The 21293-nt window shown below is 34.5% G+C and overlaps 1 protein-coding gene across 7 annotated transcripts in view; it reads left to right on the forward strand.

Moving 5' to 3' along the window:
• Positions 1 to 21293, forward strand: part of CNOT4 (CCR4-NOT transcription complex subunit 4) — a 141614-nt gene that overhangs the window by 95525 nt on the left and 24796 nt on the right. For 5 of the 7 annotated variants that reach the window (XM_077770673.1, XM_077770676.1, XM_077770675.1 and 2 more), the window contains exons 8-10: positions 7997 to 8054; positions 10797 to 11046; positions 11983 to 12480. In XM_077770673.1, coding sequence (XP_077626799.1) covers positions 7997 to 8054; positions 10797 to 11046; positions 11983 to 12480 — 806 coding nt within the window. Of the gene's footprint in view, positions 1 to 7996; positions 8055 to 10796; positions 11047 to 11982; positions 12481 to 17493; positions 17878 to 21293 lie in introns of those variants that run through there. The other 2 variants (XM_077770678.1, XM_077770679.1) reach the window with 1 other exon arrangement.

Below are 21293 nucleotides of genomic sequence, written 5' to 3' on the forward strand. Positions count from 1 at the left end.
CCGGCAGCTATGCACGTATTCCTGGAGCAGCTTGTGCATAGGTTGCAGGAGTCAGAGTAGGAAAGAAGAACCTTGGCTTTCCAATATTGAGAATCTTTGCTCTAATTTGCTGACTACCTCTTCTGATCACAGAGAGGCAAAGAAGCGGACTACTATTGTTGCAAGCCCCTTCTCTGGCTGAAATAATATCCAGGAGATTTAAAGGACTAGTGCCCTTCCCCTCTTTTCCCCCTTTCGGATTTTTTCTTTTTCTCCTTTTGGGTGCTAGACATTAAAGACTAGGACATTCAGAAACCACTGCATATATAAGGAAACTTAGTGACTTAGACTGTGCATGACCAGAGAAAGGCTCAGAAAGACCTGTGAAAACTTTAAGTTTGTTTATACCTAGGACTGACCTTTGCCACAGAGACAGCTTGCAAAAACAAACAAAACAAAAAACATAACAAAAAACAGGAACAGTGGAGAAGGGGAGAATCTATTTTCCAGAAGTACTATGTTGCTAGACTCAAATGGGCAGTGTTCAGTAGAAAATCAGAACGTGTGTTAAAAGAAGCAAAAGTATGGCCTATTTGAAAGAGAAGAATAACCAACAGAAACTGTCCCTGAAAAAGATCCAGTGATGGATACAGTAGACAAAGACTTCTAAAACAATTCTTGTAAAGATTCTTAAATAAGTAAAGGAAGATGTGGAGAAAGTTAAAAACAAAATATGAACAGAAGGGAAATATCGATAAAAAGTAGGAAACCAAAAAGAAATTATGGGTCTGAAAAGTATGATAATTCAATGAAAAATTTACCAGAGGATTCAAAGGCAGATTTGAGTAGGTAAAAGAATCTGCAAACTTGAAAAAGACAGTGGAACTGAGTGAGTTTGAGGAACACAAAGAGAAAAGGCTGATAAAAAGTGAACAGAGCCTAAGGGATCTTTAAGACACCATCAAGCAGACCAGCATATGTATTGTCAAGAGTTGCAGAAGGAGGAGAGAGACAAAGGTGTAGAGAGAATATATGAAGAAGTAATGGCTGAAAACTTCCCAAATTTGATGAAATGAAATGAATATAAACATCCAAGAACCTTAAGGAACTCTAAGATGAATGCAAAGAGACAGACATTGAGACACTGTAATCAAACCGAAATCAAGTCAAAGTAAAATCTAATAAGTCAAAATTTTATTAAAAAGCCAAAGACAAGGAGAGAATCTTGAAAACAGCAGGAGATGAGAATCATGTAGAGGGAATCCTCAATAAGATCATTGGCCTATTTCTCATGAGAAACTTTGGAGGCCACAAGGCAGTGGGCCAATATACTCAGAATGCTAGGAGAAAAAACTATCAACCAAAATTCTATATCTAGTAAAATTGTCCTCTCATTAACCAAAGCTGAGGGAGTTCATGAGCTTTAGACCTGTCCTGCAAGAAATGCTCAAGGGAGTCCTGCTAGGTAAAATGAAAGGACACTAATAAAGATAAATAAATGGGCAATTATAGAAGTTAGTGTGATTGTACCAATGATTTGTAACTATACTTTTTGTTTCCTGCATGCTTTAAGAGACCAATACATTTAAGGTTCAGTATATTGGTGTAAACGCTAAAAGGGGTTGGGATTGAGCTGTAAAGGAGCAGTGTTTTTATGTTATTGAAATTAAGCTGATACAAAGTATTATAACAGGATGTTTAGTATAATTGATATAACATGATAACAATGAGGAAAATAGCTCTAGGATATACACAAAAGAAGATGAGAAAGAAATTTAAACATCTCACTAGAAAAATGTCCACTAAACACAAAAGAAGACAGTATTGCAGGAAATTAGGGGGGGAAAATCCTATAAGGCATGTAGAAAACAAATGGCATAAAAGGCATAATAACTATTTCCTTGTCAGTAATTACTTTAAATGTAAATGGATACAACTTTATTCAGAAGACAGATTGGCAGATTGGGTAAAAATACATGACCCAACTATATGCTGTCTAGAGGAGATTTACATTAGACCCAGAGACACAAACAGGTTGAAAGTAAAAGGACAGGATAAGATAATCCACTAAAATAGTACACAAAAGAGATGAGGAATGGCTATTCTAGTACCAGACAAAATAGACTTTAAATCAAGATAGACAAAAAAAGACATTGTATGTTAATACAGCAAGAAGATAGAACAGTTATCAACATTATGCATCTAATGACAAACCATCAAAATACATGAAGCAAAATTGACAGAACCGAATGGAGAAATAGTTCTACAATAATAGTTGAAGACTTCAGTATTCCACTCCCAGTAATGGATAATATAATATAATATAATATAATGTAATATAATATATAATATAATAACCAGATAGAAGATCAGTAAGGAGAGAATTTAAACAACACAAAAACCAATTGGATCTGATAGACAAATACAGAACACTCTCCCTAACAACAAAATATACATTCTTCTCAAATGTACATTGACATTTTCCAGGATAAAGTTATATGTTAGGCCACAAATTCTCAGTAAATTTAAAAAGATAGATATCATACCACATATCTTTTCTGACTATGGCTGTATAAAGCTAGAAATCATTAACAAAAGGATATCCGGAAAATTCAAAACATTGTGGAAATTAACACTTTTAAACAACTAATGGATTAAAAAAATCACAAGGGAAATTGGAAAATACTTAGAGGTGAATGAAAATGGAAACAAAACGTATCAAAACTTATGGGAAATAGCAAAGGAGGTGCTAAGGGGAAAATACATAGCTATGAATGCTTACATTAAAAAGCCAGAAAGACCCAAAGTCAGCAACCTTACAACTTAAGGAAATAGAAAATAAACTGGAACAAATTGGATCCAAAACTTGCAGAAGGATGGAAGTAAAGATTAGAACAGGGAAAGATGAAATTGGTAATAGAAAAACAGAAAAACAATGAAACTAAAGTTGGTTCTTTGAGAAGATCAAGGAAATTGACAAACTTTCAGTTAGATCTAGACTATGAAAAAACAGAAAAAGCTCAAATTGTTAAAATCAGAAAGTGGGGACATTACTACAGATTCTACAGAAATTAAAAGAATTATAAGAGTACTGTGAAAAATTGTATGACAACAGATTGGTTAACCTAGATGAAATGGACAAATTCTTAGAAACACGAAAACCTACCAAAACTATATTGTGAAAAAATAGAAAATGTGAATACATATATAATTAGTAAGGGAATCAAATCACTAATCAAAAATTTCCCAACAAAGGAAAGCCCTGGACCTAATGGCTTCACTGGTGAATTCTAGCAAACATTTAAGAAGAATTAATACTAATGTTTTTCAAATTTTTCCAAGAAATTGAGGAGAGACCACTTCCCTACTCAGCCTGTGAGGCCAGCACTACCCTGATACCAATGCCAAAGACACTATCAGGACACTACAGACCAATACGCCTTATTTACATTGATGCAGAAATCCTCAACCAAATACTATCAAACAAAATCCAACACATGAAAAGAGTTATACACCATGATAAAGTGGAGTATATTCCTGGAATGCAAGGATGGTCTAACATTAAAAATTGAGCTATTTGATGTGTCCTATCAACAGAATGTGGGATATAAAACACATGATACGTCAGTTCATTCGGTAAAAGCATTTGACAAAATTCAACACCCTTTCATGACAAAAACAACCTAAGAAAAAAATTCCTCAACACAATAAAAGCCGTATATGAAGAATTCACAGTGAACATCATTCTCAGTGGTGAAAGACTGAAAACTTTTCCACTGCAGTAAGGAACAAGGCAAAAGCCCATATTTACTACTTCTGTTCAACACACTATTGGATGTTCTAGCCATAGCAATTGACCAAGACAAAGAAGAAGTATCTAAATAGAAATAGAATAAACAAAATTATCTCTTTTTGTAAATTATGTGGTTTTCTATGTAGAAAGTCTTAGGGAGTCCACATACAAAATAAACAAATGATTAGAACTAATGAATTCAGTACAGGATACAAAGTCAATACACAGAAATTCGTTGTACTTCTGTATATGAACAATGAGCAGTTTGGAAAGGAAATTCCAAAAACTGTTCTGTTCACCATAGCATCAAGAAAAATAACTTAGGAATTACTAAGCAAGGAAGTTAAAGACTTCTGCAGTGAAACTACAAACCATTGCTGAAAGAAATTAAAGACACATCAATAAATGAAAACACATCCCATGTTCATGGATTGGAAGACAATATTATTAAAATGTCACTTTTACCCAAAGCTATCTATACATCCAATCCAGTTCATATCAAAATCTTAGTGATTTTTTTTTTTTTTTTTGCGTAGAAAAACCAATCCTAAAATTCATGGGGAATCTCATAACACCCCACGTAGCCAAAATTATTGTGAAAAAACAAAACTGGAGGAAGCACAGTTCCTGATTTCAAAACAAACTGCAGATCTGCAGTAATGTAAATGGTGGGATTAGCCTGAAGACAAACATATATAACTCAATGGAAAGAAAAACCCCAGAAATAAGCCATCACATACAGGTCAAATGATTTTTAACAAGTGTACCAGGACCATTCCGTGGGGAAAGAATAGGCTTTTCAACAAATGGTACTGGGGAAACTAGATATCTACATGCAAAAGAATGAAGTTGTGCCCTTACCTAACAACATATTCAAAAATTAATTCAAAATGGATCAGTGACTTAAATGTAAGACCTAAAACAATTATTGATTATAAATAAAACAGTAAACTTAGATAAGCTCAGGAAGATAAGTTTATTCAGAAATAGCAGAGGAACTGCAGTTTGGAACAAGAAACCTGTGGCATGCTACAGGGAGTCCGTTGAGGGGTTTTGATATGTTGTATTTATGGGCAGCAATTGGAAAGAGGGGAGGGTTCAGTTAGGGTCAGTTAAAATAAAAAATAGAGGAAACCAGCCTTGAAAATTTTCCTGAGCAAACAAAATCATTCCATTCACACAAACAAAGCTCAATTCATCCCATTTTGTGAGATCCATCCAGTTTGAGTCCTGTTCCATTCATGCCTCTGGCAAAATTTCCCAAGGTTGATATAGGACAACCTCTGATCATTCCCCCCCACCACAAGAAAGTTTCAACACTATGCATTTTCTGTAAATCAGACATTTCTGAGAAATCAGTCTTTTAGTCCTTGGGGTTATCTTCCTGAGGACACATGTGTGAGAGCATCCATCTTATATTCTCCATTTCTTTTAGATTGAAATTCTTTCACACAACAAAACCATTAAAAGAAAACACATGATTAAAGCTTTACAACATTGGATTTGGCAGTGATTTCTTGGACAGGACCTCAAAAGCACAGGTAACAAAAGAAAAAATAGTCAAATTGAACTTAATGAACATTTTAAAATTTTGTGACTCAGAAGACAGTGTCCCTAGTTAAAAAAAAAAAAAGCAACCCACAGAATGAGAGAAAATATTTGCAAATCATGTATCTGAGAAAGGGTTAATAACCAAAATATATAAACAACTCCTAAAACTCAGCAACAACAAAAATCAAATATTCCAATTCAAAAATAGATAAAGGACTCAACTAGCTCTTTAAAAGATATAGAGATATGGTTATTAAGCACATGAAAAGATGCTGAACATCATTAGATACAAATTAAAACTACAATGAGCTATCTCACACCCATTAGTATGGCTGCTATCAAACAAGAAAACAATCACTAAATTCTACTCCTGAAACTAATATTATACTAGATGTTAACTAGAATTTAAATAAAAACTTGAAACATTGCAAAGAGAAATTTAAAAAATAGTATAAAAAAAGGCAGAATATGAGATTTAGAAGAGGATGTGGAAAAATTGGAACCCTTGTCCATATAAAATGGTACTGTCACTGGGGAAAACAGAATTACCATACAATTATCCATCAATTCCACTTCTCGGTATATAGCAAAAAGAATTGGAAGCAGTATCTTGAAGAGGTATTTGTACACTTATGTCTTAGCAGCATTGCTCACAATAGCTTAGACGTGGAAGCAGTCCAAGCAAGTGTCTACAGTCAGAGGCATAAACAAGCAAAATGTGTTACACGTACAAAGTAATATTATTCCACCTTAAAAAGAAAGGGAATTCTGTGATACGTTACAACATGGATGAACACTTAAGACATTGTGAAATAAGCTGGTCACAAAAAGACAAATACTGTATGATTCCACTTATATGAGGTGTTTAGAGTAGTCAGAATTATAACAAAGTATAATGGCAAATACTGGGTGGGAGGAGAAATTGGGGAATTATTGTTTAGTGGAATAGAATTTCAGTTGTATAAGATTAAAAGAGGTGGGGATGGTGGTGGGGATGGTTGTACAACATCAGTGTATTTAATACCACTGAACTTTAAAATGGTTAAAACATTTTAACATGGTAAATTTTACCATTGTAAAAAAATTTTTTAGAAAACATTTCAAGTTCGTCTCATTATCATCTATCTGTATTATGTTCCAGCCTTTTCTTCATGGCACCCCACCAAATTAATCTTTCTAATACTGGTTTGTCTATGTCATTAGTCAATGACAATTGCAGCAATTCCTCTTGGCCTCTAGTTCTGCCCCCGGTCTCTCTGTCCTTATGCCCTACTATTGTCAAAATCATCCTCTATCTTAGCTAAACTCATTACTTAACTTTTTCCCAAACTTATCTGTGACTTTTTGATGCTTGATATGCTTGCTTTCCTTACCTTTAATGTTCTTTCCTCCTTTCCCCCCTCCCCTCTCCTAATGTGTAAATCTACTTAAGTTTGAACTCCCTAGGAAATGTTTCCTGATTGCCCCACTTACAGTGGTGTCTCTTTTTTCTAAAGACTTATAACAGTTATTGTTTAAATAATTCATTTAGTAATTGTCACTGGTTGATATTTGTTGGTATGTACCTTTCTCTTTTCCCCAAGTATCTCCAAATTTAGTGGGCTCAAAGCTGTATCTTAAAATTATTTGTATTACCATTTACCTTAAAATGAATTGATTAATTGATATTTTGTGAATAATCATAACTAAAGATGATATTTAGTGAATTCCAGACCTACTTGTCAGAGTCAGGAGCATCTGATGATGTTTGTCCGGAAGATAAACTTGGTATTGTAATTGGGTACTAGTCTTTGTTAAATTTTTCTAGAGCAATTAAATGTGTCACCAGTAAGTTGTCTGTCTGTCAGGGTAACTTTGTATATATTTTTAGCCAGTAAAATAATTTTGAGAAACTTGAAATCTTAATTTGTCTTCCTGTAATAATGTATCAGAGTAAGTATTAGTATTTGGGCACTAATACTTACCTTTTATTCATGTGCTAGATTAAATAAAGTTAGCTATGGAAATGGCTTGCTAGGTCAGTGTGTAATGCTTATAAAGATTTTGTTTCAGTTTTAAGTCAGCAGTTCTATGTTACTTTACTGTCAATACTGCATATTCTCCATCTGGAATTCAAGTTTTAGGTTTTTGTTTAAAGTAAATAGTTTGCACAAAAGTTTCTGTTTTATGTGTGTTCGTTTATACACACACATGTCTTCTCTAAGATTGTAACTAGAATATTGAAGTAGTAAAGGAAATTTGTTGCTCTTAACCTATAGAGAATATTTGAGTGACTTTTATGCCCTCTTGTTAAACATCTGGAAAAATAGGTGAGTATTATTTCAAGAATTTTAATGGGGAATGTGTTTATCATGGTCACAAAACTAAATAATGGATTATATTTTTGACCTACTGCAATAGTACTCACTTTAATCAGTACTTTTTTTTTTCATAAGTTATTGTTTCACCCATTGTTTTCGGTGGAGATATAAGTTGGAATGTAAGTTACTCAAGGGTAGGGATTTGATCTTATACTTCTTTGTATCCTCAACATCTAAACCAATATCTTTACATCAAAGTGTACCAACAAATGTTAAGATAATAAAATGTCTATTTTTCTGGGTTTTGGGGAATTTGTTTTTCTTGTGGGAGAATGACTTCACTCTGATTTTACTCTGTGTTTTCTTCTTACAGCCCCATTGACAAACCTTCAGATTCTCTCAGTATAGGGAATGGTGATAATTCCCAGCAGGTAAGACTCTGATTCTCTGTCACTTCATTTATATTCCATTCCCTAAAACAAGGCATTCTATGCAAATGGATTTTCTGGATAGTGGAAAATACTTTACTGAAACAATTTAAAAATACTTTTAGTGGACATCTTTTTAAAATGTATTATAATGAGGCTTCTTTTCCTCCACAGAATTGCTGTGTAAGAGCATAATTTAACCCTTTCTTGATGACTTCGATGTATCCTTATGACCATATGTCATATTGTATTACTGTATCTCAATATTTTAGTGGCCTATAAGTCTGCTGATACTACTGGTCTTTTTGACCCTCTACAAAAGGGTCTCAGACTAGCATGCCATCTTTATTCTTGATTTTAAGAGTTGTTTCTCTTCTGTATACCCCCTTGTTGCTTGTTGTCAACTTTAATTTTCTGTTTCTCCCAGTGTCCTTCCCTCTAGTAGTTTGTTCCTTTCCCAGAATGACTGTGGACTTTGAAGTAACAAACCAAATACTTAAGTTCAAAGTTGTATCCACAGTGAAACTGAGTGAGGTTCTGTTCTTTGCATCTTGCTTTGTATCATCTTGTCTAGTTGCTAGTTTTTTCACTGCATAATTTCATTGCATCTTCTTATATTGGTACAGAAAAATATAGTTCTAATGTCCCATAAAGAATGGCCAGTTCCCCACAATGTTTGTGAGAAACTTAGCCAAAATACACTGCTTTTGGGGTGCCTCAGTTAGGCACCTGACTCTTGATCTCAGCTCGGGTCATGATCTCGAGGTCATGGGATTGAGCTCTGCATTGGGCTCCATGCTGAGTGTTGAGCCTGCTTGGGATTCTCTCTCTCTCCCTTTCTCTGCCCCTCCCCTGCTCTCTCTTTCCCCTTCTCTCTTCAAATAAATAAAGATTTTTTCATAATAAGTTAAAAATAGTTGCAAAGGATGTAATTTTCAGGGTATTGTAAATATTGGTGTTTTTAAATAAATGTACTACCTTGCTTTTTAATAAGTATCTAAGAGATTCAAATATCAAAATGTTTTGTTGCTTTGTTCTTCATTTAAAAATATATATACACGCTGTTTTTTTTAACAATCAAATTTCATATCTTTCCTTGTTCCCCTGAACTCATCTTTCTGTTTCCATTGCCATTCTAGAATATTACCTTAATACAATATAGTTTATTTGTGACAGGCATATACTTCTATCAAATAAAAATAGACATGAATTTTGAATTGGAAAAAATTATTTTTCTGACACAAGGCTAAAAAATGCTAATTTCCTTTCCTCTGAAGTTTTTTAAAGCTTATTTGTTTATTTTGAGAGAGAGAGAGACACACACATGTGCATGCAAGCAGGAGAGGTGCAGAGAGATGAAGAGAGAGGGAGAATTCCAAACAGGCTCCATGCTGTCAGCACAGAACCCAAGATAGAGCTTGATCTCATGAACCATGAGATCATGACCTGAATTGAAATCAAGAGTCAGATGCTTAACAAACTGAGCCACCCAGGCACCTCTTTCTTCTGAATTTTTGTTTGTAGTTTTGATTTGATCAAAGCAACTTATATAAATACATATTTTGATAAAAATTGTTAAGCATAAACACTAAAATTATATTGGATATTTATTAATGCAATGAATACAGCTATTTTAAAATTATTTTTCATGTATCCATAGATGAATATTACCTGTTGGTACAGGAGACAAGTTTTAACTGCATTGTTAGTCATGTTTTCATTTTCTGTCAGTGCTGAGGTGTCTTGTTCATGTAAGTGGAAGGGGGAGACAAAGAGTATTATATCAATATCGAATTTTTTAAAAACTCATTCTGCATTAAATACTTAAGAGTCATATAAAGAATGAGGCACCTGGGTGGCTCAGTCTGTTGAGCGTCTGACTCTTGGTTTTAAGTGTTTATCTTTGAGAGAGTGTGAGCAGGGGAAGGGCAGAGGATCTGAAGTGGGCTCTGCACTGACAGCAGACAGCCCAATACAAGGCTCGAACTCACAAACTATAAGATCATGGCCGGAGCTGAAGTCAGATGCTCAACCAACTAAGCCACCCAGACATCCCCAAAATTATTTTCCTTAAATATTTTAAGTTTATTTCCTTATTTTGAGAGGGAAGGAGAGAGAGGAAATCCCAAACAGACGTCTTGCTATTAGCAAGGAGACACATGCGGGGCTCGAACTCACATACCGTGAGATCGTGACCTGAGCTGAAATCAGGAGTCAGTCACTTAACTGACTGAGCCATCCAGGTGCCCCTCCTAAAAATTATTTTTAATGATGTGTTTAGAAATGATTAGATCTTCTTTCCATATGGTTCTAAACCATGGTTCTCAGTATTGAGAATCACCTGGTGTGCAAAAGAATCAGGTCATTAGTCACTTAACACCAGTTTGAATATTTCTAATACATTTTTGTTGCTCTCAAAGTTTTTGCTTTTGGTCAGAATATTATAGTTACATCCCAAAGAGTGAGAAATACTCTTTTCTTTGTAAAGTGAGAGAAGGTAGGTTCTGAAAGGAGAGGAGACTGACTTAGTCTTTTCAGGGAGGGTCAGTTTTAGAAAAGAGTACATATGTAAATTGATGGGGTTTTTTTTTTTCCTCAAAATTCATGTTCTCATAAAAAAGTCTTGAAGCATCCCAGTTTGAAGACCATTGTTCTAATACCTTTTGTTGCAAGCCTTTTCAATCATGGCTTATTAAAGTATATAAACTCCTATTGATTATTCTTTTCTCTTCCTATTTTATTTAGATATCTAACAGTGATACGCCTTCACCACCACCTGGTTTATCAAAATCCAATCCAGTCATCCCCATCAGTTCATCCAATCACAGTGCACGGTCTCCTTTTGAAGGGGCAGTAACTGAGTCACAGTCGTTATTCTCAGATAACTTTCGCCATCCCAACCCAATCCCAAGTGGGCTTCCTCCTTTCCCCAGCTCCCCACAGACATCCAGTGACTGGCCTACAGCACCAGAGCCACAGAGCCTCTTCACATCAGGTATATGACAGTACTGCCGCATTTGAATCGTTTTACTCAGACTGGAATGAGGCCTTATGGATGGATGTGTTTTTACCCGTGTCCCCCACTCTTGCTTTTTCATAAAGTTGTAAACATTTAAACTGCGTGGAATATGATAGCTAGATAAGTAGTTGTATGACTTAGAACTTACTGTGTTAACAGATATCTCCAGAAATGAAGGATTAGATCATTTTTCTGATAATAAAATGCTTATTCCTCTAGGAATTATTAAGGGCTTACATATTTAATCATATTTGTGTTTACATAATTAAATTTAATGTTTTTTTCTCCAGATGACAGAGAGGTATGATAGTTAATGTTGAAAGCCATATTTCGCCATTTTTGAGTCATTTTCATTTTTATTCATTGTAAATTTTCTTATTAATGCGAAGGATGCCATAAAGTTAACATCGACAATTATAGCACCTATTATCAGTGGAACAGAAAATTTTAAAAAATAATAAAATTTAAGTAGATACTTTTTTCATGAAGTTACGTTATTTTTTCCTAACAGTATATAAAGCATATATTTAAAATTACTTAGACTTTGTGTTTGATAAATACATTAAGTAAATTTTACCAATTAAATTCTGTTATGTCACATTTATTATCTTGTTTCATTTAGATGACTTTTTCCAGGTTTGGGTTATAAAAAGTTGAAAGTATAATTCGGGTTTCAAGTACTTTGTTTTCTTTGCTTAGCAAAATCACTCTATATCATTCAGTTTTTTTGAGGTTAATATATTAGGAATCAAATAATTGCTAAAAGTATGTGAAGACTTTTATAATGTTATAATCTTAATGTGCTAAGAAGTCATACAAATTTTGGATGATGTAATGTGATGTGTTTCACAGTCATTACATATGCAAGTAAGCGATGTGTTTTAAATTCGTCACTAATTGTCTCCCCAACAGAAACAATCCCGGTATCGTCCTCTACAGACTGGCAAGCAGCATTTGGCTTTGGTTCTTCTAAACAACCAGAGGATGACTTGGGTTTTGATCCCTTTGATGTCACTCGAAAAGCCTTAGCAGACCTGATAGAAAAGGAACTGTCAGTCCAAGACCAGCCTTCCCTCTCGCCCACATCTCTTCAGAACTCCTCTTCACACACTACAACCGCCAAAGGTCCGGGCTCCGGCTTCCTGCATCCTGCTGCACCAACAAATGCCAACTCTCTCAATAGTACCTTTTCAGTCTTGCCACAGAGGTTCCCTCAATTTCAGCAGCACCGAGCAGTTTATAATTCATTCAGTTTTCCAGGCCAGGCAGCCCGCTATCCTTGGATGGCCTTTCCACGCAATAGCATCATGCACTTGAACCACACAGCAAACCCCACCTCAAATAGTAATTTCTTGGACTTGAATCTCCCGCCACAGCACAACACAGGTCTGGGAGGGATCCCTATAGCAGGTAGGTTCATTTATAGCCTTTGAGAATATGTGAATAACTCATGCCTTCAGGTTGTTGGGTGGGTAGGGAGAGAATTTTTGAAAAACAGAGTACTTACTATTCTTGGAAATTTCTATGGGAAAAAAAAAAGTCCTTATCATAATCTAAAAAATTTTTAATTGGATGGATGCCTTGTAATATTGAGCTTTATAAGGATGGTGGAGTATTTTAACTAGTTATAACTTGGAAGCATTTTATTTAACAGGATAGTTACCAAACTTTCATATGGACTATAAATGCACAAAGTAAAAGAAAAAAAACTGGACTCTGAAATTATGGTGCTATAAAGTTCCATACCGTGGTAAAAATTTTGATTATACATTCTAAAAGTAAAATGATTAAAAAAGAATTTTTTTTAAGATGGTAATTAGTGAGAGCATGAGGGATAAAGCCATTCTCTAACTACTTTTGGCAGTTACTTACTTTGATAGACACGTGCACACATACACAAACTGTGCTTTATGTTAGTAAAGTACTTAATATTTGAGAACTCTGATTATTCATGTTTCACAGACATATGTGTATAGGTATACTTTCTGTGAAAAAGCATTCGTTCAAGGAGAGAGATTTTCCCTTTTTGTCTGTCATGTTTTTATTTCTGGGAAAAATACTTGGTTCCTATAAGTGATACCAGAATACTTCTGGTTTAGCATTGCTACCCTGGAAGGCTTCAGAACTTTTGGGTCTTAAGGTCCCATATAACATTTATTAGATCAAGTGACTTCTTTATCTAGGATTCCTTCTTATAAATAGTTTTGTTTTGTTTTGTTTTAATTTATTTAATTTGGACTGCAGAGATGACTGGTAAAAGAGAGAGTTTGTTTCTCTCCTGATTTTCTCAGGTAGAATAGAATATAGTCCCTCACCCTGTTACATAATTCATAAAATTTATTTTTATCCCTTGTTGTGGCCTTTAAGATAGGGCATGGCACGTTGTTACCGCAATAATGTGCTGTCACCAGCCAGTCGTTCGTTCGCTTGTGTTTAGCAAGGTTGATAGGTGACTTTGAAGAGACCCATCAGAGTTCTTTGGCTCTGATCCCTTTGTGACCAACCACATTTCATTTCCTTTTCAAGACAAGTAAATGGGTTAAGAGAATATGGTTTGTGGCTTTTGATACAGTGAATATAACAGGTGATATAGTGAAGTGAATTTACATAGGCATGATAGCACCCACGTGGTGGTTTGTGTATCGGTGGAACTCATGATACTTGTTCATTTGATTATGGTAGTTAGTAGGTAATTCCAAGTGACATTTTTCAGTCCTTTCCTTCTACATGATATTCACTTGTGAAACACTTAAGTATTCAGTTCTGATACGGCTTTTTCCCTTCCTTTCAAGACAGCATATTAGAGTATAATTTTGTTTGGTTTTGCTTCAATCATTTAGGAATGTGGCATTTTAATGACTAGTAGTGTATCTCATAACCGCTTATAACATTAAGACTTAAAGTTAAGTTCCCCTAAATATTCTTAACATTTAAAAATAAAATATCAAATCAATTGTAATGAATATTTGGGATCCTGTTTACCCAACAAAGAACTAGGCTATGTGGGTAATACAAAACGAGTATAAACTATGGATACTATTTGCAGGTATTTTGCAGTATAGTTGAAGAAATAAATTATGTATGAGAGCAGTAACTATATGATACTGAAATCTACGAGACCTCAGTTGAGGCTTTAATTATTGGGGAGGCTTCAGTGAAGAAGTAGGAATTGATCTGTACTATGGTATCTTGGGTTTGGGGTAGTGGGGAAAAGAGAAAGACCTTTTATACTGATGGGACTCGTTACTAAAGGCGTAGAGGCAGGAATTAGTATGTAATTTCATTAAGAAGCAATAGAATTGCCTTCAACAACTAGCGGGAGGTGCTTCATGTATTGTATTGAGTGGATGACAACGTGGGGCACTCTGGCAGCAAGGGAACAGTATGCACTTGCTATGATAGGAAGAAGGGTGCCTTTGTGGGGCTCTAGTTCTTAGCTGTCTTCATTGTGTACTTTTATTTGACTTACTACATGACCATCTTCAGTAAGTTATCTGTTCTTCTGATTTCACAGTTATCATATTGTCCATCAGCACAAAAACAACAATTTTAACCCAGGTATTTCAAACCCATATATATTGTGAAAATGCCACAGTGGTAAGGAATAATTACGGATTTGTGAGTGTAGTTGTCTTCGTGTTAACTATTTGAAATCTTCATCTAAACTAGATATTTGTGGAAAAAAAACATGGCATTACATTATGGTCCTATCTTAGTGGGTTTTCCTTTTAACATATACTCAGACGTAGAATATAAAATACTTTTTTTCCCCAGAAATTCTAAGAATGAAGTCACCACCTTGTAGGTCCTGACTCATTGTCGTATCTTATGGGAGGTTGGGGGAGCTGCTCATTTCAAGTTTTCCGTTTCTGACTCTGCAAACTTGTTTGGTATTTAAATGGTGACTTATGATTAAGCCTATTTATTAGATTACTTTGAAGCCTCTGATGACAAGAGAAGTTTTAGTTTTAATGCACCAAAATATTTAAAATTGTTATCAGGAGTTACACAGAATACTCTCACGTCCTATAAATATTTGGCAAGTATCTCAGGAAGCTAAATGTGCTAAGCCTCAAAACAGAATAGTTATATAATTGTAGCCAGATGACCTGGGATTTTCAACAACAATTAGAAATGACAGAAAGTAAATTTCTGGAAAACTGTATACATTTTAACTGTGTAATCTGAAGCAACTTATACCTAGGCAGCATCTGCCTTCTCCACCCAGAGCTGTAACTCAGTTGTACTTGAGTTGAACTATTGAAATAGGTTCAACTTTGTATCCTGCAGTGAATATCATGGTATCTTATCAGGGTATATATTGGTTAAGTGCTTCCTAATGGAGAGTACATACTGTTTCTATAATACCTGCCACTTTAAGATATGCTTGGGCAATATTCAACACCGGACAAGGCATGTATATTTATTTATTCTTTAGATACCTAGAGCCCGACAGGGTCCCTGACCTTTACAAGCAAACAGCCAGTTTGCTTGTAACAATATATAACAGTCACCTATATATCCTACAGATACCATGTCTATATGTATTATATATTTGTATTTAAGTGTTTAGTTTTGGTTTGTTTCAATTAAATTATTAAAAATCTATATATCTGAAACCTATTATGGGAAAGACAGTTGCCAGAGGTTTGATAGAAATGCAGCTTCCATTTCTTTTGCCTAAATGAAAACACTTTTTTTGTTGTTGAAAATTACTTTCTTAATTAGGTAAAATCTTTTTAGCAGCGTTTTCTTGGCTGTACATCCAGCTTAGAAGGACTTTTGAGGTAAATATTCTTGGGGAAAAATTGATGAGTGGGCAGTTATAGTAAGTCCATTCAGATCTTTATTATTAAAGACTATGTGCTTTTGTTTAAGGAGGACTTTTCTTGGCCTAAAAAGTGACTTATCTTGTTCATCTCCTTCATTTTAGAAATAGCAAAGCTGTGTTCCAGAAAGGTTAAATAATTTGTTAAAGGTCAAACATTCAATTAGTAGTAGAATTAGGATAAGTACCCAGATCCCACATTCAAACTGAAGTGTTTTGCCGCTACAACATAGATGTTCTCCTTCACAAATGAAGATCACTAGCATGTACTTTTAACTTGGTTTTCTTCCCATAGTAATTGATGTATGCTCTCACACACTTGCGAGTCCCCTTTCATCAATAGTTACCTATTTGTGAGACAGTTGGCCCACCTCAGGGATGTGGTCTGTAGTTACAAAGTAGAATGAAATTTATCAACTTGATAAACATTAATCTCTTGCTTAGTCCTTACCAGTAACATATTCCCACCAAGAACTCCAGTAGTCTAAAATTTGCTTTACACAGCCTCCTTGCTGTATACTTGGAGTTTATAAAATCATTGCCAATTTACTGAAAAATTATGAAATAAACTGTTCTAAAGGCCAGAAGTCTTCTCCATGTCGTATGTTAAATCTGTCAGTTAAGTATTTCCAAATGTAATTTTGCAGATTTGTTTTTCAAAGAATGCTCTGCCAAGATGTTTTTTATCCATAATGCTAAAAATTATTTGGAAAACAAATCATAGTAAGTCTAAGTCTGTAAGCATTGTTGTTTTTTAAGATATACTTAGAAAAATATTTGAAACTGTTGAGGATTGGATTTTTTTCATGTTTTTGTGCATTCAGCTTTGACTTGTGAGAGGACATTTTTTCATTAAATTTGATTACTGAATTAGCTATTTTAACAGTGACTTGATTGAATTTTGAGTCATGTGTAAAACAAAGTCACTTGTAGAGTAATTATCAGTTATAATTAGGAAAACTGATCTCATTTCATGTATAGTTCTCTGACCTAGAAGTCGTCATCTTTGCTTTCAGTCAATTGGATCATTATATTATTAGCATTTCACTATTTTCTCATGACTTAAGAAGTATACATTGAGTTTTCAGATGCTATATGGTAATTTGCTGAGTTAATACTTGTATCTTTTTATTTCTTTTTTATAACCATAATTTCTGCCTTTAAAACATGGATTTGTCATTTTTCCTTTTAAAAATCGTGTTTTCACATCTGTGAATTTATTTTTAATTTTTTTCACAAAATACTATTACTGTTAGAGAAGTATCTGAATTTAAAAGGGGTCCAATTGGCTTGGAAAAGAATGGCTTTCCTGGTCTCTTTTTTTTCCTTTTTGTCTAGTTATAATCCTGAATCTATAATATTTGTTCTTATATCTGACGTAGTATTAAATTGAAGGGTGTGTTTATAGTGTAACTACTTTCTAGGTACTTGCTAAGTTTATATTTTGAAATTCGTGTCTTGTTTCACACCCAGATTCCAGCCATTAAGCATGTATTTTATATATGTATCAGTATTCCAAATATTGAAATCATTTTTAAAGGGACTGTTAACAAATCTAGTCACCCATAACTAGACCATGACTGACTTTTCCACAGGGGAAGAAGAGGTGAAGGTTTCGACCATGCCACTGTCAGCCTCTTCCCATTCATTACAACAAGGACAGCAGCCTACAAGTCTCCACACTACTGTGGCCTGACAGCAGAGCTGAGAGGAGAGGATTAGACTCTGGGCTGCTTGCATGGGCAACCGGATTTGTGCATGCTTCCTTTCTGATTTCGCATTTAATGTACACACCCCAAAAGAGCCGATATAAACGTTCCTCATGCCTCCCAACTAGTGTGTTACCTCACAGTTGCTAAAGTATTTCTTCATTAGGCCTTTAACCCAATTTATTAGCATAATAATTTTGGCATTGTTTCTCATGAGTGATACTATTTTTAACTCACACAAATAAACTTGTAGTACTAATTAAGATCCCAGATGAGATTAGCTAGAATTGTTCTTTTGGCTCTATTATTGAAATTATGCAAAGATAATGGTAGTTCCTTGTTTTCTGATTTGTGAAAAAAAATGGTAATATCCTAATATCCTTATGAAAAATTTGAAAATTTAAGAAGATAATGTCTATTGCATTTCTTTGAATACTTGAGAAAAGAATACATACAACACAAAACTGGTGGTGTCACTTAATGCTCAGAAGGATGTTGTCAGCATTTATTTTTAGTTGTATGGATTTATATCCTATATTAATGCATTGCGTGTTTAGAAACTGTTTTTGTTGTTTCTCATTTGCACATTTGCACTTTCTTTCTGAATGGTTGTTAATTATATACAGAAGGTTGAAAGATAATTATTATAGACTAAATGCAATATCTCTTTTCTAATGCACTGCCTAGTATACCAGGAAATGCCTCAGAAACAGAATTTCAACTTACAGTTGATTTATCAGAAACTTGAATTTGGGGTAAACACTGTATGTAAGAAGCAACCATAGTAGTGTGACATTTTTATTGAACAAATGGTAGTTCTGTGAGATATCTGTTTTGAAACTTTATTGTTTAATGATTGAAATGTGATAATAAAGCTCTCTTACAAGTACCTGGCCAGAATGAGACTAAGGTAGAGGAGAAGAGATTGGGGAGTCTCTAAAATTAGGCCATGTAAATTGTTGTAGAAAATTTTAGTCTCAGAGGATAGTGGAGTACTTTAATTAGGACATAATGTGAAGTGATGTTTTTGGATAATATGCAATTTTTTGAAATAGTTTTAAAGCCGATAATGAAGGAAAATAAACACTTAAATTCTGAGCAGTGGACAAACGCTGGTTCAGAAAACATGACCGTATTCTGCCTAAATTAAGTATCTGGGAAGAAGGGGGAAAGTCAGCTCTCCTCTTGACATTTTCAAAAAACAGTTGTGATAAAAGATACACCTTTATTTTTTGAAAAATATTGAAAGAGTAACGTGAATACCAAAAAAGGAAGCCTGAGTATTTAAAATAATAATAATAATTTAAAAACATGTTGTTAGGAAGTGATACTTAGTATCATGTTGGAGTTTTTCAAGGTTACCTCTTCATATAAAGTCTGATTATTTTCTGTTAGGCATAATACAGCAAATTGAATGGCCTTGTCCTCAGGTATAGCAGGTAAACTAAAATCTGTTTTTGGTTTGATTTGGTTAACTGAGGGTGTAGGAACAGCTTATTCTCTAGCCATTTAAATTTTTTTTCATAAAATTCTGCAAAAATGACAACCTCTAATTTCTATTCAGAAGTGATTTTAGTGCAGCATTAATAAGGATTTAGAAAATACAAATAAAATATTGTAGACTTCTTAGAAGCCTTTTATCATGGGTTAATCATGGTTTCATTTTGCTGTAAGAGGTCAAGACAGCCACCTACTGTCGTCTCCTGTGATGCTAAAGTTCCTAGGCTTTGTTAACAAACTTGGGCTTCCTATAATGAAATTTACTAGTACAGAGCTTTCTCCAGCCCTCAGTGCAAGCCTTTCATCGCCTGGATCTTGTTAAAAAGACAAATGGTTCGTTCCCATTTACTTTACTTCTCTGTGTTGAGAGAGAGATACACCTGTTAAACAATGCTTCTTTCCTGACGGCGCTTTCTCTCGCCTTTCTCCTTCCTAGCTGGGCCAACAAAGTGTCAGGTAGTTTGTCCAGACTTGCTAGGACCCAGAACTCCCTCCCAGCTTGCTTCTGCATCCTCTACACTTTGACACACACCATATATCAGGAAAATGCTTCTTGGGCATTAGGCTTCAGCTGACTGTTTTCACATTGAATAGCTGAAGATTTTCCTTTAACTGTAATTTCAAGACCTTGTAAACCTAGAATAATAAGCCTCACCATTTTGCTTATTTAATGTTCCATATAGTATGTTTCCTTTTTAAAATGAAGTCTTGAAATCAAGTTGTAATTAATTATGTTAAAGCACAGAAAAAATGACACAACACAGGAGAAAGTCCCACTTGACATAGTGAGTAAATTGATGAAACCAAATAAATGATGGTAAAGAATGAAAAATTCTAAAAAGCTTCAGATTAATTTTTGTTAAATTCCTGCATGATTGATGTGCCATGCACAGGGGAAGCTTTTTATGCTTTTACATCCTAACTTTTAAGAAATAAGTAGTCTGTTTCTTAATTTGGGAGTTTTTAAAGCCAAAATTCAGAACCCTTTGGATGTACTAGCAAAGTTACGAGTTTGTATGTATGTACAGCTGTCCACTTTTTTTCTGGAGTGAAAATCCATAGTTATTCGATTTATAAAGGGTTTGGTGATATTTCCTCACTCCCGAAGAAAAGTTAAAAACTGCTACCTCGAAATGGTTTTAGTGCCACTGCAAGAAATAGAGACTTGGAGTGAATGATTTAACTCATGATGAATGTCAAGTGCCTCTTTTTATTTTCTGATAGATTCCATTAGAAAATCCTTTCTGATTAATACTTTCCTTTTCATTGTACTGTTGCATTTTGTTTTTCCAAGTGGCGCTTTTATATATTTTTCCCTTATTTCAGCAAAGTATTAATCAAATATTTGAGTGCCTGTTCTATGTAGTGACCTGAGTTAGGTCTCGAGGGATACAAGGCTGAATAAAGCACAGATCCTATCATCAAGGATAACAGTCTAGTGACCGTTTTATTTCAGATTGTTTCTATAGGGTCAACTCTTAATATAATAGTGAGAACAGCCATAGCAGTCAAGACTCATTTTATTATTCATTGCTCTGACAGTGGCAACGAAGGGTATTTAAATATTGATGGCTGAAATTTTTACATAGATGATAATTTGGAAGGAGTGAAAAAAATTCTTATTAGGGGAAGACATACCTTCGTGCTTCTGATTTAAGTATCTTAGTCGTGTATGTATGCTCATGTCTCTAACTCTTAGTGTCCTGGGTGTTAAGTAGAGCTTTCTATATATATGTTCATTTAAAGAAAACACTTGAATGCATTGTGGCTGTGCACATTTTTACTGGCATGGCTTCTATTTGTACTGTGTTCCAAATACCTTCAGGATTGCCAGAACTCTCTTTTGCTGCAATCCAGGTCCATAGGGAGCTACTCCCACAGAGGCATTGCCTCAGAAAGCCAAGAAAAAGGAATGAATTGCAGGTGCCTAGAAATCTTACAAATGAAGACCACCCTGTTATGTGTGCGTACATTAGAAACTGGGGGCTGTTTTATCTTGTTGAGTTACAAGGTTTTAGATTTTTTTTTTAATTTGATCTTGAAGTTTTCCCAAATTTGCTTAATTGGCTTTAAGAGATGGATATCGTAGAGTTGAAAACACAGTAACTTTTTAAAAAGATTATCTTATAAAGAAATGATAGCCCAAAGCAAAGATACAATTGTCTTTTTCTATAATCAGCCTTTTT

This window comes from Crocuta crocuta, unplaced genomic scaffold, assembly GCF_008692635.1.
Source record: "Crocuta crocuta isolate KB4526 unplaced genomic scaffold, BGI_CrCroc_1.0 scaffold266, whole genome shotgun sequence".
NCBI classification, from domain to species: Eukaryota; Metazoa; Chordata; class Mammalia; order Carnivora; family Hyaenidae; genus Crocuta; species Crocuta crocuta.